The 22,648-nt window shown below is 34.1% G+C and overlaps 4 protein-coding genes across 4 annotated transcripts; all 4 read left to right on the forward strand.

Moving 5' to 3' along the window:
* Positions 1–702: 702 nt before the first annotated feature.
* LOC18031489 (probable WRKY transcription factor 27) lies at positions 703–2,515 on the forward strand. The gene is made up of 3 exons (XM_006421995.2): positions 703–1,473; positions 1,604–1,717; positions 1,808–2,515. The coding sequence occupies exons 1-3, from the start codon at positions 902–904 to the stop codon at positions 2,331–2,333; spliced, it is 1,212 nt and encodes a 403-aa protein (XP_006422058.1). The 5' UTR covers positions 703–901; the 3' UTR covers positions 2,334–2,515.
* A 7,370-nt stretch (positions 2,516–9,885) lies between these two features.
* Positions 9,886–11,732, forward strand: LOC18031450 (probable NADH dehydrogenase [ubiquinone] 1 alpha subcomplex subunit 5, mitochondrial). The gene is made up of 2 exons (XM_006421996.2): positions 9,886–10,309; positions 11,351–11,732. Exons 1-2 carry the CDS (start codon positions 9,997–9,999, stop codon positions 11,542–11,544), a joined length of 507 nt encoding a protein of 168 aa, XP_006422059.1. The 5' UTR covers positions 9,886–9,996; the 3' UTR covers positions 11,545–11,732.
* A 1,172-nt stretch (positions 11,733–12,904) lies between these two features.
* On the forward strand, positions 12,905–16,939 carry LOC18031926 (protein SGT1 homolog B). The gene is made up of 10 exons (XM_006421998.2): positions 12,905–13,204; positions 13,285–13,354; positions 13,963–14,087; positions 14,282–14,450; positions 14,612–14,708; positions 14,827–14,892; positions 15,128–15,266; positions 16,111–16,196; positions 16,304–16,408; positions 16,555–16,939. Exons 1-10 carry the CDS (start codon positions 13,045–13,047, stop codon positions 16,660–16,662), a joined length of 1,125 nt encoding a protein of 374 aa, XP_006422061.1. The 5' UTR covers positions 12,905–13,044; the 3' UTR covers positions 16,663–16,939.
* Positions 16,940–17,834: 895 nt separating this feature from the next.
* LOC18032904 (trafficking protein particle complex subunit 1) lies at positions 17,835–21,826 on the forward strand. Its single transcript, XM_006422000.2, has 6 exons — positions 17,835–18,075; positions 18,450–18,683; positions 19,380–19,494; positions 20,877–20,995; positions 21,444–21,504; positions 21,604–21,826. The coding sequence occupies exons 2-5, from the start codon at positions 18,460–18,462 to the stop codon at positions 21,493–21,495; spliced, it is 510 nt and encodes a 169-aa protein (XP_006422063.1). The 5' UTR covers positions 17,835–18,075; positions 18,450–18,459; the 3' UTR covers positions 21,496–21,504; positions 21,604–21,826.
* The last annotated feature ends 822 nt before the right edge of the window (positions 21,827–22,648 follow it).

Raw genomic sequence — 22,648 nt, forward strand, 5'->3', positions numbered from 1 at the left:
TAGTATACATACAAAAAGATTTATTTTGTAGTTTTAACAATGAAATTGTTCTTCAATATTTTCAATATACGATAAGGACTGTTACTAGTGCATTAAATTAAATATTTTAATGAATTTTTATTTTGAGTATATGTTAATTTGTTGATTATTTTTTAAAATTAAATTAATGTTTGAACTTAACCCATGCTTCGTAGAATTCCTAGCACCGTCGCTGCTTATTTTCATATTTTCGATGGGTCAATATCAAAATTATGTGATACATTTTCCCATCGGCATATTCCCAAGCCAATTTCTTTAGTCGGGCAACTAGCCCACTCTCACACAAGCTGTTTGAAGACCCTCCATAGTGAATGCAACCCAATCGTCAAAAATGACCAAGTGCACGTCCACAAGTCAGTGATTACACAATCCCACAGAGCGAGTGGCGTCACATTCAGCCACAAACTCACGTACAATTTCCAATCAAATATCGAGTACAATCATTTCAAGGAGCAGCGTTTCTGGTCCTTATTAAAGCATAAGAACCATCTATGCTCGATTGCCCATATTGCTCTATTGGCCCCCCCCCCTTTGACATTTTCATAAGTCAACGGAAAAGGACAATTGGGCTTCTCTTCTCTGTCTTTTGGCTGCCTCGTTTTTCTTGTATAAATAATTAACAAGCACCAAGTCATTGCATCACAAATATCTCTCTCTCTTTTTCTTCCCCTCTCTCTCTCTTCTTACTTTGGGGGCATAATCTCCTAAAAAAATCAAATAAAATAAGAGAGTCAGCGCCGTCCTTTGTGGCTTCTGTCTCTCTCTGTTTACTTTGCCCAATTGCTCAACAGCAACCAGCAAATACATAAAGTGCTGGCTAGATTAGTTCTGATGATAATCACTAGGTAGATTGTCTGCTAAAATGGGTGAGAAATTTCCTGCAAAAGCAGCTGACAATTGGGATCTCCAAGCCGTGGTGAGGTGCTTCTCCTCCGCCAATAATACAACCGCAAATTATACCCCACAAATCGATACAACCACCAGCGGTACCGCCGCCGCCGCCGATGAAAGCAGTCTAGAAGACCCTTTGGCTTTCTTGGCTACTATGAAGTTTGACGAAGATGATGATCCATTTTCTTTTCCCAATCTTTTTGAAAACAAAAACATTGGTTTTCAAGAATTGGAAGATTCGTACAAGCCATTTTATTCAACTCCAAGCTCTGTTCCTGAAGGATTAATCAACCATCAACAACAGCAGCAGCAGCAGCAGCAGCAACTGAACTCTAGCATAGTGTCCCCCATGAGCTCATCATCATTTCCTCCGTTTGTTATTGGAGAGCAAAATAACCAACAGACTCACTATGTACAGCAACCTTTGCAACAACAAGACCCTCAAATTCATCAACAAAAACAGCAGCAGCTGCCTATAAGATTGAGTTCTGCAATTCCTTTACGGCCCGCGATGCCATCACATGCCCATCGATCTAGAAAAAGGTAAACAAATAAATGTCTTTCGTTCTTTCTTTTTCCTTTTTCCTTTTTTGGGTCATGATTCTGTTAGTCGTTGGCTGTATATACATGCACATGACGACGCTGTACATGATTGTTGTCTGATGAGCAACAGGAAGAGCCCGATAAAGAAGATGGTATGCCAAGTCACGGAAGAGAAGCTTTCAGCTGATTTGTGGGCTTGGCGTAAATACGGGCAGAAACCCATCAAAGGGTCCCCATATCCAAGGTCTGTTAATTATTCTAGGCTCTCTTCACAGATCTTTTTATATCATAGCTAGCTCTTTAATATTAATGATGGCTTTTGGTTTTGGTACAGGAACTACTATAGATGCAGCAGCTCAAAGGGCTGTGCAGCGAGGAAGCAAGTGGAGCGAAGCAACACAGATCCGAATATTTACATCGTCAGCTACACAGGAGACCACACACACCCTCGTCCAACTCACAGGAACTCGCTTGCTGGCAGCACCCGAAACAAATTCTCCGGAACTCAAAACCACCCCGTCAGCACCACGCCTCCTCCTCCACCTCTGCCGCCTCCTACCTCCAGCTCCTCTCCCCTTTCAGCCACATGTCAGTCCCCGTCGGCCCCAACAACTCCCGCAGTGGATGAAGAAATGAGCAGTATTGAGAATATTCTAGCAAATGCAGCTGATCATGACAAAGACACCAGTAAAACTTTGATGGAAGAAGAAGAAGAAGATGATGACGATGATGATGATGATTTATTTGAAGATCTTCTGATTCCAAACTTAGCCGCGCGGGGGATTGATGAAGATTTCTTTAAAGGGTTGAAACAGTTTGGCAGCACTGCTGCTTCCGGCAGCGGCGACAACCACGGCTGATGGTCTCCTGAGCTGCGTTTAGAAATTAGGGTTTTGTTTTTGCATTTTTAAATATGAAATTGTAGTATGTTACTATGTTTATACAATCTTTTTTTTTTTTTAAATCATAGATGGGAAGCAGTTTTTTTTGTCTTTTTTTTTAAACTTAAACTTACCTTGATCAGATTGTACATCAAGATCGATATAAAAAAGAAGGTGGAAAGAATCTTTTCCCTACGCAACAATTGTGTTTCTTAATTTTTATTTTATTTTTTCATTTTTGATTAAGCTTCTTTTTACTGAATATTATATGGTTATTATGCTGTTTCTCTGATAATGATATATATGGTATCCTATTCCTTTACATCATGATGAGATGACAATGACGACAGTAGCTTAATTAAACTAATTTTTAGGTTGCCCGATTGTTAATTAAATCTTCTTTGTTTAACATGGTGATGATTATGATGATGATGATGGTGATTGATGATATTACCATCGTGCATCGATCAAAATGGCGGTTCACATCATCCTTACATTTTGGCTTTTGAATTTTGATTTTGGTTGTTACTCGGTTAATGGCTACTAGCTAGTGATGATCATGATCTTCGCCATAATAAAGGAACCTTGTTATTGCGTGCTTTTACACGATCATAATTAGAAAAACCAACAGTAGTAATTATTAATAATAATTGTAAAGCTAATTGCAGTATCTGGGATAGGCAATTTTTGGCTCTAGATTATTCGATCATTTTAGCTACAGATATGCTTTTTAATATTAGTATCCTATGCGACTGATGTGAATTGAAACTACTAAAGTACATGTGTATCTCATTTTTTGTCTATGAGAAAATAAAAGAGCAAATTATTGATTTATATTGTATAAAACTTCTTATGCAAATCCTTAAGAAGTCTTGATTTTTTGTCACTTTTTAATCAAGCACATCGTTGTACCTCAAAGTGAACAAACTTGAGATATTTCTTATTTTATTATTAAAAAGACTAAAATAATTACAACAATTATCCAGAAGACAGTAGTGAATATTTTAGATTTAGAAGGATATTTTCTTGAAATTAACAGTTGTCGGTAACCTTATCTGGAGTCGGAATTTGTTAATTGACTCTGATAGCGTCGGCTATATCACGGGACAAAACTAGATCCCTCATTTTGTCTCAGTTCAGACAATCACTAGTTTAAACAATAAAAAGAACTCATCAAGTGGGTTCACAGTTCACACACACTCAGGTCAAGTACTTGTCATTCTTATATATATATAGACACACACACCTATTAACTAGAGAACTGGTCAAACTTAATTATCTAATTATATCTTTTTATTTATTTTTACTTATTTTCTGCAAAACTATTAGTATCTTATTGCCATGAGGAAAATAAAATATCCATATCAAACGAAAAATAATAATAATAATAATTTGAGCACCCTTAAAGGGTGAAATCACCTGATACAACTTGTTTATTTTATTTAGGCATTTAATGAGACAATGTGTGACCCATGCTTTCTTCATCCTTGTAGCATCTCTAAAGTTATTAACTAGCTAGGTTGATAGCAAAATACAATACTATAGCCTGTCGATTTTATTGATACTAACGTGATGAGTATAGGGTGTGTGTATATGTATAGTATTTTTTTAATACGAGCTAGGGATGGCAAAAATCCCCACGGGGATGGGTACCCTCGGGGATTTTCCCCATTCGGGGAGGGTACGGGGATAATTTTATACCCAATTTTTTTTTCGGGGAGGGGACGGGGAAAATTTTTTACCCAACTTTTTATTCGGGGAGGGGACGGGGATGAGGTGGAATCCCCATCCCCTACCCATTTCCCCATTTTAATTTTTAATTTTATTTTTATTTTTAAAATTACTAATAAATAAATAACAAAATTATAAATATTGTTAAAAATAATAAATATCAAAATAGTTGTATGTTGGGAAAGTGGTCACCCTTTGCCGGGAATTAGTTGAAGAGTATTAATTGAAGTTTTCACCAACTGTTTATTGCTTTGATTATACTGGTAGTAGTTCTTCTACTAGATCTACAGGGGATTCTTATAAGAAAGCAACCAAATGGATGACAGGTTTTAATGATTATGTAAACAATGGAGATTGTGCAGTTGTTGCAGATGAATTAGATTCATATTTGGATGAGAAAGTTATATCTCGGATGGAAGATTTTAATATTTTGAGTTGGTGGAAGACAAATGCTAATAGGTATCCTACATTAGCTCGAATTGCTAGAGATATTTTGGCAATTCCAATTACAACAGTTGCTTCTGAATCAGCTTTTAACACTAGTGGTAGAGTTGTGAGCTCATACCATAACAAACTTCATCCAAGCACATTGGAGGCCTTAATGTGCTGTCAAAGTTGGTTACGAGCTTACAATAGCGGTATGAGTTTATTTTAATATGATTAATTTAAAATCGAAAATAAAAAATGTATTAGACTATTAATTATTCGGGGACCGGGGACCCTCGGGGATCCCCTGTTATTATTCGGGGAGGGGATGGGGATTCTCTCAAGCAATTTTGACGGGGACGGGGAGGGGACGGGGACATATGCAAAACATCGGGGATGGGTATGGGGAGATTGGTCCCCTCCCCTCCCCTCCCCATTGCCATCCCTAATACGAGCGTCTTCATTTTTTTTTAATATATGGATATGTTTTTAAATTATAAGATTTAAAATTTAAATTTTTTAATTTTCTTAAACCGCACGATTTAAGAATACGCTTGTATTAAAAATAATGTAGGACATCCAGATCTAAGAATTATTTAATATAAATTTCATTCCATTGGAGATTGATATATTTCGAAAAAACACAAGCCCAGAAACATAGATCAATTTACAATCCATTTGAGCAGCGTGGACCCAATAATCTACTTAGATAGGCTTAGCACAAACGAGTAATTGAAGAACTGGCCTATTGGCACCCCTCTAAATCTCCTTATAGCCCCTCTTCTTTAATCATCCCATTAAAATAATTAAAAATAATATAATTTCTCACAATACCTCCATTAATGACAAAATTAACTTTAATCAAGCCTGTTCCTCATTAAACCCAATTTAAAATTTTATTTTTAGTGTTTCATTTTTCTCATCGTTACAATTGAACATAAAAAAAATTTGTTCAAAAATAATAATGAAATTTTTTAAAACTTGCTTTTTTTTTATCCTCTCCTTTTAGTTGCATTATAAATTTTTCCTCAGTTTACATTTTTTTATAAACAATAAATAATGTTAAGCTATGGTTTAAGCCAAAAAAAGGATCTATAATATGAGGGTGTAAAAACTTGCAAGGAATAAAATAAATATAACACATTGGTGCAGAGAATTTTAGCAAAATAAGTTTATTTGTGTTTACTATGTTTGTTTTTTGCTGAAAAAAAGTGTGAGTTTTACTTAGGTATCATTTGTTTTTTATTTTGAAATCTAAATAGATCTGAATTTTTCTAAAGTGTAGATTATTTGAATACGAATATCTGAATGACTTTTTTTAAAAAAAATATTTGAATATAAGTGGCATATAGTATGTTTTAATAAATAAAAGTATCTTAAACATGCTTATTTAACATTTATGTTCTTGCAAATCAAAACAAAAAGGGATTTGATTTTATAACTAAGAAATAAATATATTTTATAGAGATATATTTGGAATATAATATTTATTTTTCATTCAGTTCTTTTTTTCCTATTCAAATAAAAGTAAAAAAAATTACTTTTTTTTAATTTTGATGCAAATGTTTGAAAATCAGACATAAGTTATAAAAAACAAATAAATAAATTTTAGGCTTCAAACATCTAACAAACAACCGCTTATATTTAATCATTTCTATAGTTTTAAGGAATGTTAAAGTTGTGAAATATCTAAAAGAGTTTTAAAAACTTTTGGAAAGGTGCCAATAGTCTAAATCTCAAAAACAAAATAATAACAATACAATTATAGACGTTTCAACAAAAAAAAGATATGTGCACAAAAATATCGTTGTTTTTTTTATAATTAAGGTGTATTTATTTTATTAAAATTAAAATAATAAATTGGTAATAAATGTTGGAAAATTTTCAAAATAAATGTGTCTTATGGTAAAGACATGTCCTATTAATTGTGCCTTATAGAAAAGGTACCTTTCACTAAAGACTTATCTAATAAAATGATTTCTTGTTGTAAGGACATGTCTATTTAATTGTGTCTTGTAGAAAATGTATCTTTTTACTAAATGATATAACTTTTCATGGCAACATTTCACTTAGAGATGCATCATTTCATAGTGACATTTCATTTGAAATGGTGATGGTTCAATTTGGACCATTGATTAAAATCAAATCTAGATCCAATGGCCATGAATGAAGGGGTATCATGAAAAATGATAACCCAAATAAGGGGGCACAAGTATATCTATAAATAGGGGTCATGTTTAAGCCATTTAGACATGAAATGAATGATCCTACACCACTCTTTTCTTAGCATTCCTTTCTAGTACGAATTTCAACACAAAACACCCATTTCTTTTGTGCATTCACATTCCAATATATTGTTTTCTGCATGAACAATATATTGTTTCTTGGCAGGCTTGCAACATTCAAAAGTATTCTGGTTTGCTTTCGTCGATGCACAACTCAAGCAAACAAACAAGTGCTTCATTGTATTCTGGAGGCGTATTTGTTTAATCCATGTGCATCACTCAATTGGTGGGGGCAAATAACGTCTTAAGGAAAGCGACATTTGTAACGTGCCTTGAAGCACACAAAATTTCTGCAGTTTCTTCTTACATACAGAGTTAGTTGTAAGCACATTACTTTACATAATAAAGTTCCACTATTATTGTCGTATTTCTCTACATTTGCCATTCCCCATAATTTTACCACTAACAATAAATAATAGAGGAAAAGAAAAATTAACTACCACGAATATAAGAACCCTAACTTTTTCTGTTTATTTTATTAGTTCCAGTTGTGAGAACGGAGCGAATGGATAAGGGTCGCGGGGACGCCAAAACGTTGGTTGAGAAAGAAGGCCAAAATTGTGAGTCTTGGCACATAATGGTAATTTGCCTTCATTTCTTAAACATGAATTGGACTTCGATTAAATACCATTTCAAATGCCCAAATGGAACTTCTATATATTTGTTTTGAAAAAAAATAAATTAAATGGGCCAAATATATAACGTGTTTTTCGAAAAATTTCAAAACATGCCCCTCGTAAACTCGTATTCGGTGATTCCATTACAATAAAAGACCCTAAACCATAAAACTTAGAGATCAATTGGGAAGTAAATTTAATTATAAGACACATCCACCAATGCACTAACTTGCTATAACAAAGAGCTCCATCACGGGGGTTTCGTTCAAAATTTTTATTTTAATTTGAGAAAATTGGTTATAAAATTGTGTTGTTGTATAAATTTGAATTAAGGTTTTCAAAGTTACAAGTAGAACTCTTGTTCTTTGATACTTACTGATTTTTTTTAATGATCATTTTCAATGTACTAAATATATTGACACACTCTGCCCAGAGAATTCTATAATCAAATGCCGAAAACTCATTAAGAGATGTGTTGTACAAATTCTATATTGTTAATCTATAATTACAATACTCATAATTGCTCCCACCAAGATACCGGGTAATCTTGACTACAAATATGTGTCATGTGTATTGGTAACTCAAATGGAATAATAATTACAATCACGAAATTATAACTAACTCACGATTAAGATTACAGTAAAATCAATGCCTATGAGTTTTAATAAGTCTGACAGTTATTACAAAGTTAATTAAATCTCATATGTGATCATGTTTAATATAGTCGTTTAATTAAATCTCATATGTGATCATGTTTAATATAGTCGTACTACATCAATAACTTCATACATGATTAAGACAAATTATTTAATGAATTTATTACAGTCTAAACATAAATAGAGCGCCCAACTCTTTTTATCAACTTCGAACTTAATTTATTCAATCATAAGATAACTTGTATTTATGTCTTCTGTGAATCCATATGATGATCACATAAATACATATAATATGATTAAACGGACCTTATTCAAAATGTTTATACAATTGAAAATATCTCAAATATTTTATTAATTAGAAAATAAATAAATTAATATGCTTTAAAGAGCATATAATCCCAATAAATTTACCCATGTTTATAATAATTAAAAAAATCCCTATAAACAGTTTAAATCAACTATATTATGATGGACTCTTCAGACTTGCCCAACCAAACTTTATAATGATGTAGCTTAGACGTATGGTCTTAAAATGAATTGGATTTATTTTTAAATATTCTAAAAAAAATATTTCTCACTAATGCTCACAATAATTAACCTTTCTCATAACCCCAATGAAATAATATTATTCGTAAAATATTTTCACAATCATCACATATTTGATTAATAATCTCCAAATAAAGATGGAATAGCATGCGATCATGATTTTCTTAAATTTAATTTATGCTTTAAAAAAAATCCTAATAATGAACTTTCCATCTAAATGTAATACAAAAAGTTTTCTCCTTTCATTGTTAAATTCTCTCTCTAATCTTTGATTTATTTGATTCTTCAATATTTGACATTATTTGAATATTGGAAGCGAAAGACTTAAAATTTTGGTTTATCAACATAGGATTAGCAGTCAGTGTTGAGCTAAGTTTTTGTTATATACTGAATCAATAGTTAGAATTATTTTAATTTTTTTTTTATTTTCTCTAATAACTATTGATTTAGTGGTTAGCAAAAACTCAATTCAACGCTGAATTCTTATCTGTCAATATATTGAGACACTTATAACAGCAAGTAAACAACAATTATGTTTTTAATACAAATGAAAACTTCAAACAACAATGCAAGAGTGATTGGTTGCAATTCAATATTAGGGTTAAAATTATAAATACAAGTAAATGGTGTTATAGAAAGAGCATGGAGAATTGGAGAGTGCCAATAGGCAATAGCTCCACTCAAATTTTAATGAGCACGACTATTGGCACCCCTCCAAATACATTTTAAAATCCCTTTAATTGTTTTATAATTTTAACCTTTTATTACATTACAAAATATGACAATTTATAATTAAACCCCTACTCAAAAGTTAAATAACTTTTTTTTATTAAAAAAATTTAATATTTTAGAAATTAAAAAGTTGTTTTTTCTTCTAATTTTCGGGTGAGAAATTTACCGTCGGTGGCTACAATAGAGAGAAGAAATCCATTGTTTTTTTTTTAATAGAAGAATCCCCATTGTTGAAATGTGGTTTAATAATAAAAATAATTAAAAATTAAAAATATAATTTACACCAATAAATTTCTGATTAAGCATATTTTTTTCATTAATGGAGGAATTAAAAGAAATTTATAATTTTTAAAATATTTTCATAATAAACAGAAGGGGTGCTAATAGTCCCACCCAATTTTAATTCACGAGTTCGATAAATGAGTTGTTAATATTGATAATCTATTTGGAAGTCAATTGGGCCAACGAAGGCTGCGGACTCTGTAACCCAAAGGTGAGCCCACTGCATTAATTAAACACCATTAAGCGACACCGTTTCCATGAAATCGTCGCTTGTTTTCTTACTGGCAAAAATCCACCAGAATAATCACACTCGATTAGAGAGCACCTGAGAATCAAAGTTGAATCAAAGCGAACCATCAAATCGAAGATGTTCCTGCGCGTGATCGGACGGCCATTGATGGCCAAGGTGAAACAAACGACTGGGATCACGGGACTGGATGTAGTCCCCAACGCGAGGGAAGTTCTGATCAATCTTTACAACAAAACGCTAAAGGAGATCCAAGCCGTTCCTCCGGACGAAGGGTACCGCAAGGCCGTCGAAAGCTTCACACGGCAACGTTTGAAGGTCTGTCAAGAGGAAGAGGACTGGGAACAGATCGAGAAACGACTCGGTTGTGGCCAGGTCGAGGAGCTCATCGAGGAGGCTCAGGATGAGCTCACGCTCATCGGGAAAATGATCGGTCCGTACATTCAATTCTATGTGGATTATTATTATTATTATTATTATTATTTAATATATTAGAATGTGAATATTTTAGCTCGTATTGAATTAAAAAATCGATTTTGAAGATGGGTTTAGGGGAAATTTAACAATTTTTTTGGGGGTTCAAATAGGTTTTGGGTTATTTTGTAAGAAATGTAATGTAATTTTTCGGTACAGTGTACACTGGAGAACAGTGTAATTTGAGCAACGAATTTATTTTTATTTTTTGATAGGAGCAACGAAGAATTTGGTCTTGAAAATCTTAGTAAACATTTTAGACACTTGTGCATGAACATTGTAGGCATAGCCTGCCTTCCCACTCATGTTGGTTTGGCTGATATTGTCAATATATTCTTGGTTGTTGTGCTTATGGTATTGAGGAAGAATTGAGCTCATGTTAGCTTATTTTAGTCTTTTTGAGCCTAATCCGAGCTTCCATTGGATGTTAGCTAACGTCGATTGGTGTTGACATGATTGTAAGATGTTCGTTTGAGTTTTACAGTTTTTAATGTTGGATTTGAGTCGGTCGACAGTGTAAAAACTAAGAAAGTCTTTACCTCTTTGTTGAACTTATCAACATTTCGTCCCAATGATTCTGTAAGTTTTTTTTTTTAAAATCAAGCACTGCAAATGGTTCAGGTGTTCAATTTGACTATACTTAAGTGAATACGATACTTTCTGTTAGAAAAGTCTCTCACTTTCTTTACATTTGTCACGATAGAAAGCTGCGGGAATAAATTTCCGCATTTGACTTGGTTGCTTCAACATCAGAGATCTTAGTACTCCCATTTTTAAGCATGGGGCTAGTGTCTTCTATTGCCTTTTAGTTCTTATCAAGTGACTCATCCAAATAGAACTAATCAGGGATATACCACATTATTTTAAATGCTTACCCCGAGCACTTATCAGTTAGCTCTGCCTGTATGCTGGAATGATAATGTTTTGTATCATTTTATGCATAAAAGAGATCATATTTCCTTAGTAGTGACGTGTTTGAAATTGCTATGCTAAATTGCAGAGTGGGATCCTTGGGGTGTTCCTGATGACTACGAATGTGAAGTTATTGAGAATGATGCTCCGGTTCCCAAGCATGTTCCCCTGCATCGACCTGGACCTCTGCCTGAGGAATTCCATAAGACGCTGGAAGCTGTTACCAAAAAGGATCCTACTGCAGTCACCTCTAGTGAGTCACAATCACGGCTGAAGGAGTAGTATGCTGCTCCTGTCTGGAAGAATGTTGAGTTTCATAGTCAAAGCTGTCTCTTTGCCTGCATATTTTCTCTTGTTCTTGCTCTTTATCTTGTATCTTGCCTGTTTCCTTAGATTGCATAGAGTTTTGATTTATGAGACAAAAGGCTTGAACCATTGGGTTAATAATATATGAACAGGTGTTACAAGAACATTGCTATTTTTCCAAATTTTCATTTGTGCCTTCCCTGCAGAAATGTTGATAGCGAATAAGGGAAGTATGGGGCATCATTATCATTTGCCTTCTGAAAGCTAATATGTGGGTAGATAAGAAGTTTCTTCTTGTTTATGCTTGACTAATAAAACCTTCATGTACCCAGAAACTTCAAAACAGTTCTCAGATGTTATTATCACATCACTTTTTGTTCAATGCAGAATCAAAAGTAAGGTAAAAAATTTTTGGAACTTGGCGGAAAGCAGATTCATAGCTTAGGCAAAAGTCAAAACTAGTCTGGTTGAGCTTAATATCATGGAAGGTGTGTTTGCCAGCTTAGGAGGAATCCTCGAACTTGTCTACTATAATACTACGCAAAAAATTGTTGGAGTGATTTTATCATACGGTTTTGTCATTGACTTCCAAAATTTTGATTGATGCAGTCAATTTAATCGAATTTTCCTGGATGTTGAGTCCGTATTTCGTTGCAATTCACACATACAACTTCTCATTGCGACTATCTTGGAAATGTGGTCGTGCCCATTTTCATCGTGTATATTTCTTGCATAATCATGTAAATTTTCTAGAAGCATCCTTCACGAATATGAAATGAAACGAAACGAAAAAGAAACAAATGATTTAAATCTAACGATTCTTAACTTGTCAGTTTATACCAAAGAAACGAATTAAACTTTATCGGCATTGGTATGATTCCCGTCCAACTGAAGAACAAAAAGATAAAGAAATAACAACACACTGACACCCTTATTTATAAATTATTACTATTTTGTTTAACAGTAAATAAACACTAATATAGACAAGATAAAATTAAGAAATTAAATTCAAAATTTTAAAAATTTCGAAAGTACTAAAACTCATGGTGTTTTTTTTTTTAATTACATAAGATTAATATTTAGATTACAATTCATATTATATAAAATTATTATTGATCTAATTATAATCAAGACAATTATTAAAATTAATCTTATATTAGATTTTATATAACACTATCCAAATTTTTAAACACCCCGTGCTTTACTAAAAGAAAACAAAAAAAAAAGACAAACGGAAGCTATTAGGAAGCTTACTTTCCCAGGGATAAAACAGTAAAATCAACAATATGTATATAAATTTTTATAAATAAAGATAATAATAATTGGGACGATAATCTGGTAATCGAGCTTGTTTATTTAAGATTAGGAGGAGGGTCAAGTCAATATTATATCTTTCTCACCGGAAGTTCATAGACTCTCACTCGCAAGTTGTTCTCTTTCTTTCTGGACTCTTCGATTAGCCAACTGTAGTCTCTAATGGCAACCGATCTGGAGAAGAAAGCCAAAGAGGCGTTCATCGACGACTACTTCGAGCTCGCCTACGATCTCTACTCGCAAGCCATTGAGATTAGCCCTAATAGCGCTGAGCTCTTCGCCGACCGCGCTCAAGCCAGCATCAAACTCCAAAATTTCACTGGTACTTGTAGTTTAATTTCTATTTTCCGAAGCATGTTTTGGTGTAAAATTGTTTCCTACTTTGTTAATTTTTATGTGCAGAGGCTGTTGCGGATGCGAACCGAGCAATTGAGTTGGAGCCTTCAATGTCTAAAGCCTATTGGCGTAAAGCGTGGGTGACTTATATTTCGTTTCTTTGTAATTTGTAATGCAGTAGATATATAATTTAGCGAAAAGCATGTCTAGAACTGTTCAATTTTTGTTTAAAAGATGCATTTTTTTTAATATAAGTTAATCCAAATTATATTCAGTTATGTTTAGGTGTAGCAATTGACTGATATTATAGCACTATCTGCGAGAAACTGAGAAATTTTGAATTACTTTGGTAACGTGAGGACATCATTCCATGAATAGCCAGCCAATATTATGGGCATAAGTTGATTGCCTATCTTCGAATGTGACAAGTTAAATTTCAGGATCACATAAGATATGTTGTTGGGGGGGGGGGGGGGGGTTATCTAGGAAATGAATATTTTTGATGGGCTAAGTGTAGATGTTTTGGTTTTTGTGAAACACCTTAATCTACATCTACCTTAACCAAATTCATTGTTTAATGGTATAATTTTGTTTGTTCTGTATGTTTTCAAATGCCCCTGTTGCTTATTTATTGATGTGCGTGGACTTGAGTATGTTATGCTTGTTATGTAATTTCTTACAGAGGAATCTTGTCGATTGAATTTCCTTCGCCCATTGATTTTTCTCTGCTGTTTCTATTTACAGCACCGCTTGCATGAAGCTTGAAGAATATGAAACGGCTAAGGTGGCACTAGAAAAAGGTGCTTCTCTAGCTCCAGGAGATTCGAGATTTACCAACTTAATCAAAGAATGTGAGGAGCGCATAGCAGGTATGCATTTGACTTCTATTTGGTGATCTCATTCTCTTTTTATTTTTTATGTGAAGTTGTTGGCCTTCTGATGCAAAATGCTGTATATCTCTGTTGGAACTATGAGCTTCTGAGGAGAGTTGGAAATAAAAATATATGCCTTAACATCCGTTCACTTGATATTTTTAGTGAAGGATTTTGCCTTTTCATTTCAGAGGAAACTGGTGAGTTACAAAAGCAGCCTTTGGAAACAGGCCCAACAAATGTTGTGTCAACTAACAACGTCCAGCCTGCGACGAACATTTCCTCAACTGAGGATGTTGAGACAGTGATGGATGTTTCCAATGAGGCTGCGATGGCTGCACCAGCCAGACCAAAATACAGGTTCCAAATATTAATGCACGTTCAGACTATGTTAGATTTACAACATGCCTGTTTTGTTATGCATTGACCATAGCATATAGCAGCTACTAAGCACAGCATAAAATGATTATGCTTCTACCCCAGTAGATTTCATTGTTAATCTGGTGAGAGACATCGTGCAGGCATGAATTTTACCAGAAGCCTGAGGAAGTAGTTGTGACTGTGTTTGCAAAGGGCATACCTGCCAAAAATGTTACAGTTGACTTTGGGGAACAAATAGTATGATGCACATCCTTTCTTTGTTCCTTTTGCTTTTCTGATTCACAATTGTCACTAGTTCTAGGCACTAAAAGATAAGACGAGAAAAATGCTAACTTTTAATTTATTGCTTTACCAGCTAAGTGTTAGTATTGATGTTCCTGGTGAAGAGGCATATCATTTTCAACCTCGCTTATTTGGAAAGGTATACATGGCTTATATTCTTCTTGTCTAAATAGTTGGTTGTGACAATAATGCAAGTTTTTGTACTCTGGGAATGTTGGAGGATTAGGAAAATATTTTCAAGACCAATCTATTGATTACCTTGTGTTGGGAAAACAAACTGTTGATCCTTTTCTTTTTTCTTTTTTTGCTTCAAATTTATTCCACTCGTTTCTAGTCCTGATTTTACCTTTTGGTGCTTGGTATTCTGCAAACAGATAATACCTGCCAAATGCAGATATGAAGTCCTCTCAACCAAAGTTGAAATCCGCCTTGCTAAAGCTGAACCAATACAATGGTCGTCTCTTGAATTCAGCAAGGGAGCTGTAGTTCCTCAAAGGGTTAATACACCATCCGGTATGTTGATCTTTTTGTAGTATTAAGCTGCTCTCAGACCTCAACTAGATAGATGTTAAGGTTTTCTTTTGTTTTAGTCACATTTTTCTACCCCTTAACACATATATGGATGCATGCATGTATGGACACGCGCGCCAACATGCCCATGCATACTGCTAGGTTTATTTGCGTGCTTCCTAATAACATTACTTTCTAAAAGAACTTGAAGGCTGTGTAGTAGGGTTTCTTCATGTGAATTCATATAGGGATCTAAAAGTTAAACTAACAGCCCGCTACCAGAAGTTAGAATGAGCACTTGTTGAAAAATTATTCCTGTTGTCTCGTTGAATTTTAAATATTGGATTCCCACTGAGCCTCTGATATTTATCGGTTCATGTGATTTGAATTTCCTTTGATTGTTGTATATTTCTACTTTGCTTAATGTACTTAATCGTTGGTAGTTTTGGTTGATTGATTCATATTGAACTTTGAAGGGGCTTGTTACCTAGGAACTGTGTCTTGGTTGTTGTACTGGATTGTCTTGGTTGTCATGCAGTCTTAATGATGAGATGCTTTTTAAGCCATACAGGATATCTGTGCTTGATTTTGGAAAAGAATTGCTATTTGTGATGCTTTATATACTAGTCTGGTTCAGGGTTATGAGACAGCGGACCTAGGATTTTTTTTTTAGTTTGGATGCACTAATTAAATGGCCTGGTCTTGGGATGAGCTGTTACTGATAAGTGATTGGATGAAAATGTATGTGACGGCTTGTGTGTTGCTTCTTCTGAATCAATTGAGTCACATCGGCATTCTTCATTTCTCCCCTGTTTGATAAGTTTAATAATTGCAACTAAATTTACAGTTTCTGGATCACCAAGACCCACCTACCCTTCCTCAAAACCGACAAGAGTAGATTGGGACAAGCTTGAAGCTCAAGTGAAGAAGGAGGTGGGCCTCAAATTATGTTGCTTTTAAATTGGCGTTTATATTTATGCGAGAACTTTTCTTGCTGACTTATGTTCCTGTCAAGGCTTGACCATTCATCTGTCTTTCAGGAAAAAGAAGAAAAGCTAGATGGTGATGCAGCATTGAACAAATTTTTCCAGGAGATTTATGCTGATGCAGATGAGGACACAAGACGAGCCATGAAAAAGTCTTTTGTAAGACTTCTAACTTAAGATGTTTGTTAATTCTGACCCATAATATGTAGCATACCAAATTCAATTTCTTTCAAAGGATTCGCGGACGATTTCCTGCTATATTTGCCTGTATGCTGCATACTAATGTTTGTGGTCTTATTTTACAGGTCGAGTCAAACGGGACGGTGCTCTCCACAAATTGGAAAGAAGTTGGTTCAAAGAAGGTGGAAGGAAGTCCACCTGATGGCATGGAAATGAAGAAATGGGAATACTAAACTCTCCTTCTCTCCTTTAATTGGAGAAATTGTAATTTAGACTTTTTGAGTTTTGGTCTCTGAAACTTTTCATTTTCATCTCTTCTTCAGGATCTTAAGTATTCTTTGTTGCTCGTTTGTGCTTGAGTGTCTAAGCTTTAGTGCTTAAATACATTCTCTTTTCTGTCTCGAATGTTCAATGTGCTTTAATTGTGCTCGAAGCTGGTCCTGAATTTTCTTTGCTGAATATCGCTACTCTAATGAAAATGCAGTTCTTAGGTTCTGGGTTTTGTTGAAATCTTTCATTTGGTCATTGCTGGTCCATATCTGCATACCTCCGACTCCGAGCAGTTAACTCATGACTTGAAATGGGGCAACGCGTCACCCTCTTAACCAATTATTGTAGTTGCGTAATAACTGAAGCAAAAAATCTGTAGCTTCTGCTCATGTTTATGATGAAGTACAGGTAGCAGTCGAAATGTAGAATTTCACTTGAAATTCTAAATATTCTCAAGAGCCGAGGAATTGGCGGCCCCCCCCTGCAACTCTCAATCAACCCCTTTTAAATACACTCATTAAAGTATTAATTAAATTCTATTTGCTGCTTATAACACTCATTTTAATTTCACGTAGTCCTTGGACCCTTCTTTCTCAGTAACTTTCGTATAAGAGAGAGAAAAAAGAACAAAAGAAATATTTTTTTCATGTAAGCAAAGGCTGATAGCTGTTTAATCCTTTTTTTTTTTTTTTTTTTTACCACTTTGAATGTGATAATTCTAGATACTTCTGTACAAAAACAAAAATCAATAATAAACTCAAGAGAACATATCATTATACGAAAATAAGAAAGCAAGCCTCCCATAAGGTGGGCTCAAGGAATAGATTAGAGTCTATAGAGATGAATTGTTAATTTAATTAAGGTTAAAAATATAAATTCAAGGTACAGGGGTTTTACAAGAACTTTTGAAGGGTACTGATAGCTCCACCTCAATTCTTGAAAAAGCCTGTTTTAAAATGTTGTAAAATTGGTTTAAAGTTTTCTTTATAAACAGAGTTTATTACTGAAACACTATACTAAAACTAGGACTTGACCCAATCACCCTGAACATAATTCATAAAAGTTCCAATGTCTTGCAAACTACAAAAAGAAAAGTTTCGAAAAGCAAATACTAAATAAATAAAAAAAGTGCCAACCGGGAAAAAAAAATACTAAAACTACTGTGAAATGATTGTTTTGGTGATAATTTTTTGGGTCCTAAGAGTTTTGATATGAACAGAAATTATTAATCCATATTTTATTTTATTAGATTATCACTAACTTATTAAAAACGACGCTGTTTGGGAACATTATAAATTTACAAGACGATCTAACTTCCACTTGATTTCGAGCCCTCCTCTCAATTCTTCGTTTCAAATTCAATCTACTCTTCGCAGGTATGTCTCTCTGTTCTTGCTTAGTAATTGACGCTATAATCTGTTTGGTTGTAGAGAATTCTCAGGAAAACAAAAGAAAATGGACGAACTTTCGTTTATTTACCTCATTTTTTTTTAATTTAAAAAAATTCTCCCAATGAACTCCCTCAGCTTAGCACTCTTACTAGCTATATTATTAGTGGTTTCTGATTCTCAGATCCTAAACAATTACCATAAGTTCTAAATTAGCTAAAATAGATACGAACGGAGCTTTTATTTTTTAAAAAAAATTATGATAGTACACACAGAGATTTCTTTTTTTTTTTTTTTTTTCTCTGTGTATTTCTCGACTTGCGGCGTGATCACTCAAAATTTGATTTGAATTAATTGAATAGGAAAAAGAAAATGCAGTTCTTTGGAGGGTCAGAGATCAGTCCATCACCGCCGGTGCCAACGGCGTCCGGTAACAATGCCCACATGATGTACGTGTTCAATAGGAATGGCGTTTGTTTGCTTTACAGGGAATGGAATCGCCTTCTTCACACTCTCAACGCTCAACAAGACCACAAGCTCATGTTTGGTCTTCTCTTCTCCCTCAAGTCCTTGACTGCCAAAATGGATCCCACTAAGTATATGCTTCATTTTCATTTTCACATTTATCAATTTCAATATGAAGTTTCGAGAGCCAAAGTGTATTGGTTCATAGCAGGCTTAGTTTTGAAATTCGATTTGGAATTTGAATTGGATGGTTTTGGAGGTCTTTGTTTTGAAAAATTAGAGATTGAATACTTAGTTCTGCTAAATTTTTATTTTCGGAATACGAAGAAATATTTTGTTAGAATTGTAGAGCTATGATTGCTGAAAGTTGGTTTTATTGTGCTCAAGGGACTTGGTTCAGATGAAACGAACAACATTGTGAATTTACTATCTATTCCACATGATGCACAAACGAATGCAATTTTCATGATAGTATATGTTGTTTGGATATTCTTTTGTTCATCAATTCATGATATTTTGCTTCTGAAGGTATAATTTCACTTCTAGATTGATAGAATGGTGTTTTGTTGAGGTTCGTTAGATGATTCCCATGTATGTTGTAACTCATGGGGGTTCTTATTGATGTCTTTTGGAGTGAATTATGATAAATCTTGGTAAACAGTTGACTTAGCTGATGAATTCTCTAAGAGGTGAACAATAGGTTTGGGAATTAAGAGACTTCTGCATTTTAATTATACAAGATTTGAGATCAAGTCTTGGCTATCAACTTTTATGTAATGTTTATATGGTTTCATTGCAGTAATCATTTGATTATTTTATTTGTGCAGTGCAGAGAAAGGAAACTTGGGGGTGCCCCAATTATCAGGCCAAGGTTGTTCATTTCACAGTTTTCGTACTAATACATACAAACTTAGTTTCATGGAAAGTCCATCTGGAATCAAGGTTAGTCGGAATGTGTAGAGTATTTATCATTATACCATAGAGACATGCTTAGTTGTTGATTTGAAAGAAAGCTTCCATTGATATGTTTGTTGTTTTTCAACTGAAATATCTCAGTTATGATTCACCTATACACTAAATATTAAGTTGCATTTTGAGGCTTGAAATTAGTTAGAGATAGAGGGTGTATCAGATGTTAATTTTTCAGTTGGCTTAAAATTGATAAATGGTGAATGTTTTTAAAGGGGTGTTGCAATAGGCACCAATTTTCTCGAACCCAAGACCAAGTGGAATGATACAATCAGTGCCACTCCAACTGATCCATAGAGAAGACTGGTCCGTTGATTAGAGGAAGCATTCGCAAGATCACTGGTGTTAGCAACCTGCTAGCAGATAACAGTTATTTGATATAAGATCCCTTGTACTGGCTTATGCACATATCACAATCTGTTATACGTTTCGTAATATTCTCTTTCAAACAAGCAATGCTTCTCTTTGACTCTTGGCTAAACTTCATCCTGTATCAAATAGCATAGGGACCATGACCACAATAATAATTATCATGTTTAAACAAACTTCAAACTTCTGACAGACTAAAAACCTGAACAGATCAATATTTTCTTTGAAATCAGCGAGGCATCCAAATTAGGTATCAGACTTGACTGTGAAATTTTGCAATTATTGATCATTCTTTGACTTCTAGAATTTCAATGGAGGAATTGATATGAGAACCTTGGTAGCCAAACAATCCATTAATATGATTGAGATGATAATTGCTAGGATACTAATGCTTAGGTGGTTCAGTGGAATTTCCTTGATCTTGGGCATGCTTTGCCTAGTACTTCTGGAATTGTTGATTTAGCTTGTAAGTTTCACATCCTGGGGTTTTAACAATCAAGGAGATGATTCCTATATTTACTCTATTTAGTGAAGCTTCTTCTTTTTATATTGTCTAGAAGAAGAAATTGTGTGCACTTTTATAGATGGGGGAATCACTTACATGGAAATGATATTCGTTTCAAATGAACAAGCTGTCCTCACACAACATCGAAAAGAGCGTATATTTGTTGATTTAGGCAGTGATTTTATTCTTCAATTTATTGTTGTGGTTTGGTTAGTAGATCTGATTGAAGAGTTTGACCATGTATGGATTTAGTTAGTTTGCATGGCCGATTTTATTAGAATATTATCATAGATTGCCAATTGACAATGTAGTGGTGCCACGGATAACACCTTACTGTCATATACTTTTGTCACATTATTTTCTTGAATTTGCACCCTTTTTACCTCCTTCCTGAACTTGTTCAACAAGAAAAATGTTATATTACTGTTTGCCGCATGCTACAAGTAGACATTTTCATTCCACATGCTTTCCTTTTGTGTAGATTATCTTGGTCACTCATCCCAGGACTGGTGATCTACGTGAGTCCCTAAAGTACATATACAACTTGTATGTTGAATATGTTGTCAAGAATCCATTATATGCTCCAGGAACTCCTATCAGGTAACTAGTAGCATTGATTTAAATTGACAATGACTGGTGTCTACCTGGTTCTTTTCTTTTTGCATCATGGATCTATCATCTTGATCAATGTTGCATGTATGAATATTATTGAGCACAAGTAGGTGGTCTATACCGTCAACATGAATAATTACAAAGATAAGCAAACCCACATAAACAAATGCGTGCCCACACCCACATACTCATGGATACTATATTGAATGCGATGCATAGGACAGAGTGCTGCTAATAACAACTTAGGCTTTCACGGTTTATTCATCAGTAAGAATTAATAGCCATTGCAGCTGGACATCTAACTCATGTTCTTGTTGGTAGCAGATTAATTCACTCTATATTCAGACATGCTTTAAGAACAAGTAATGCAGTTTATTAATTCTTATAACTTCCAGGCTTTCAATAGAGGACTGATATGCTTGTAATTGTTGTGCAGGAGTGAGCTATTTAATACATCACTTGATCAGTATGTAAGAACAATTGCATAGATGTTCAAGGTAGTGTTCTTTCTCAAATAACTATTTCATACTGTTAATGCTAGGGTTCATCAGCAAGACTTTTCTCATTTATGGCATAAATGTGGCATTTTCTGGCAGTCTATACTCATTCTTGGCCACAAAAGTACAATCTCTTCAGATGGAGGCTTGTTCATCTTCCTCCTTAGCAGGCATCCAGCTCCAATTAAGAATGTCTTGTGCAGATACGTTCTGTTAATCAGTGAACTTTGTGCACATTACTTTTGGTAGGGCTTTGTTAGAAAGAAATGATCTTCGTGTTAGTGGCTTTGATCAATTACATGCTTGCATCTTTTTAAAAGTACGCACTTCCATTTGTGGTGATTTTGTGTGCATTGCAACTAATCTGTTCCGGTGATGAACTTTGGTGCCTCGAAAGTGCCCTGAAATAGTACTGAAAGTGGGAATGACCTGGAATCATTTCATTGATGTGTAATTCCGTAAAATTTCCATTTGAGTTGGACTAATCTTTCTCTGCGTTGGAATGTAGCATGCAATTTGCTTAAATTGTAATTGTGAAAGCACAGAAGTAGGCCTCAATTGACCACCTGCGCAACCTGGGGCTCCCATAGCTAAAATAACAGTAGGGTTTGCTCCAAGTACATCCAACATGATGCAAATTTAATTTAACAAATCACTTTCCATTTAAAAAGTCGGCCACCCCTTATTATTATTATTATTTTAAATAGGTACTGCTATCAACCAGCCTATAATTAAAAGAGTGATGATATAGCCACAAACTTTTGTACAAACTGATGTGTCATTAATTCATTAGTTGAATCAAAATATAAAATAATAGAAATAAATTATATGGGCCAAGTGATATTTAATTCAACCAATGAATTAATGCCACATCAGTTTGTACAAAATAAGTTTGTACAAGAGTTTGTGACTATATCATTACTCATATTTTAATTAGAATAATGATATAGTCATAAACTCTTGTACAAATTTATTTTGTACAAATTGATATGGCATGATAAGATTGGTTGAATTAAATATCACTTGGCCCACATGATTTGTTTTTATTATTTTATATTTTTATTCAATCAATGAATTAATACTACGTTAGTTTGTACAAAATAAATTTGTACAAGAGTATGTGACTGTATCATAAAATATAAAT

Source organism: Citrus clementina, unplaced genomic scaffold (assembly GCF_000493195.1).
Source record: "Citrus clementina cultivar Clemenules unplaced genomic scaffold, Citrus_clementina_v1.0 scaffold_9, whole genome shotgun sequence".
NCBI lineage: Eukaryota > Viridiplantae > Streptophyta > Magnoliopsida > Sapindales > Rutaceae > Citrus > Citrus x clementina.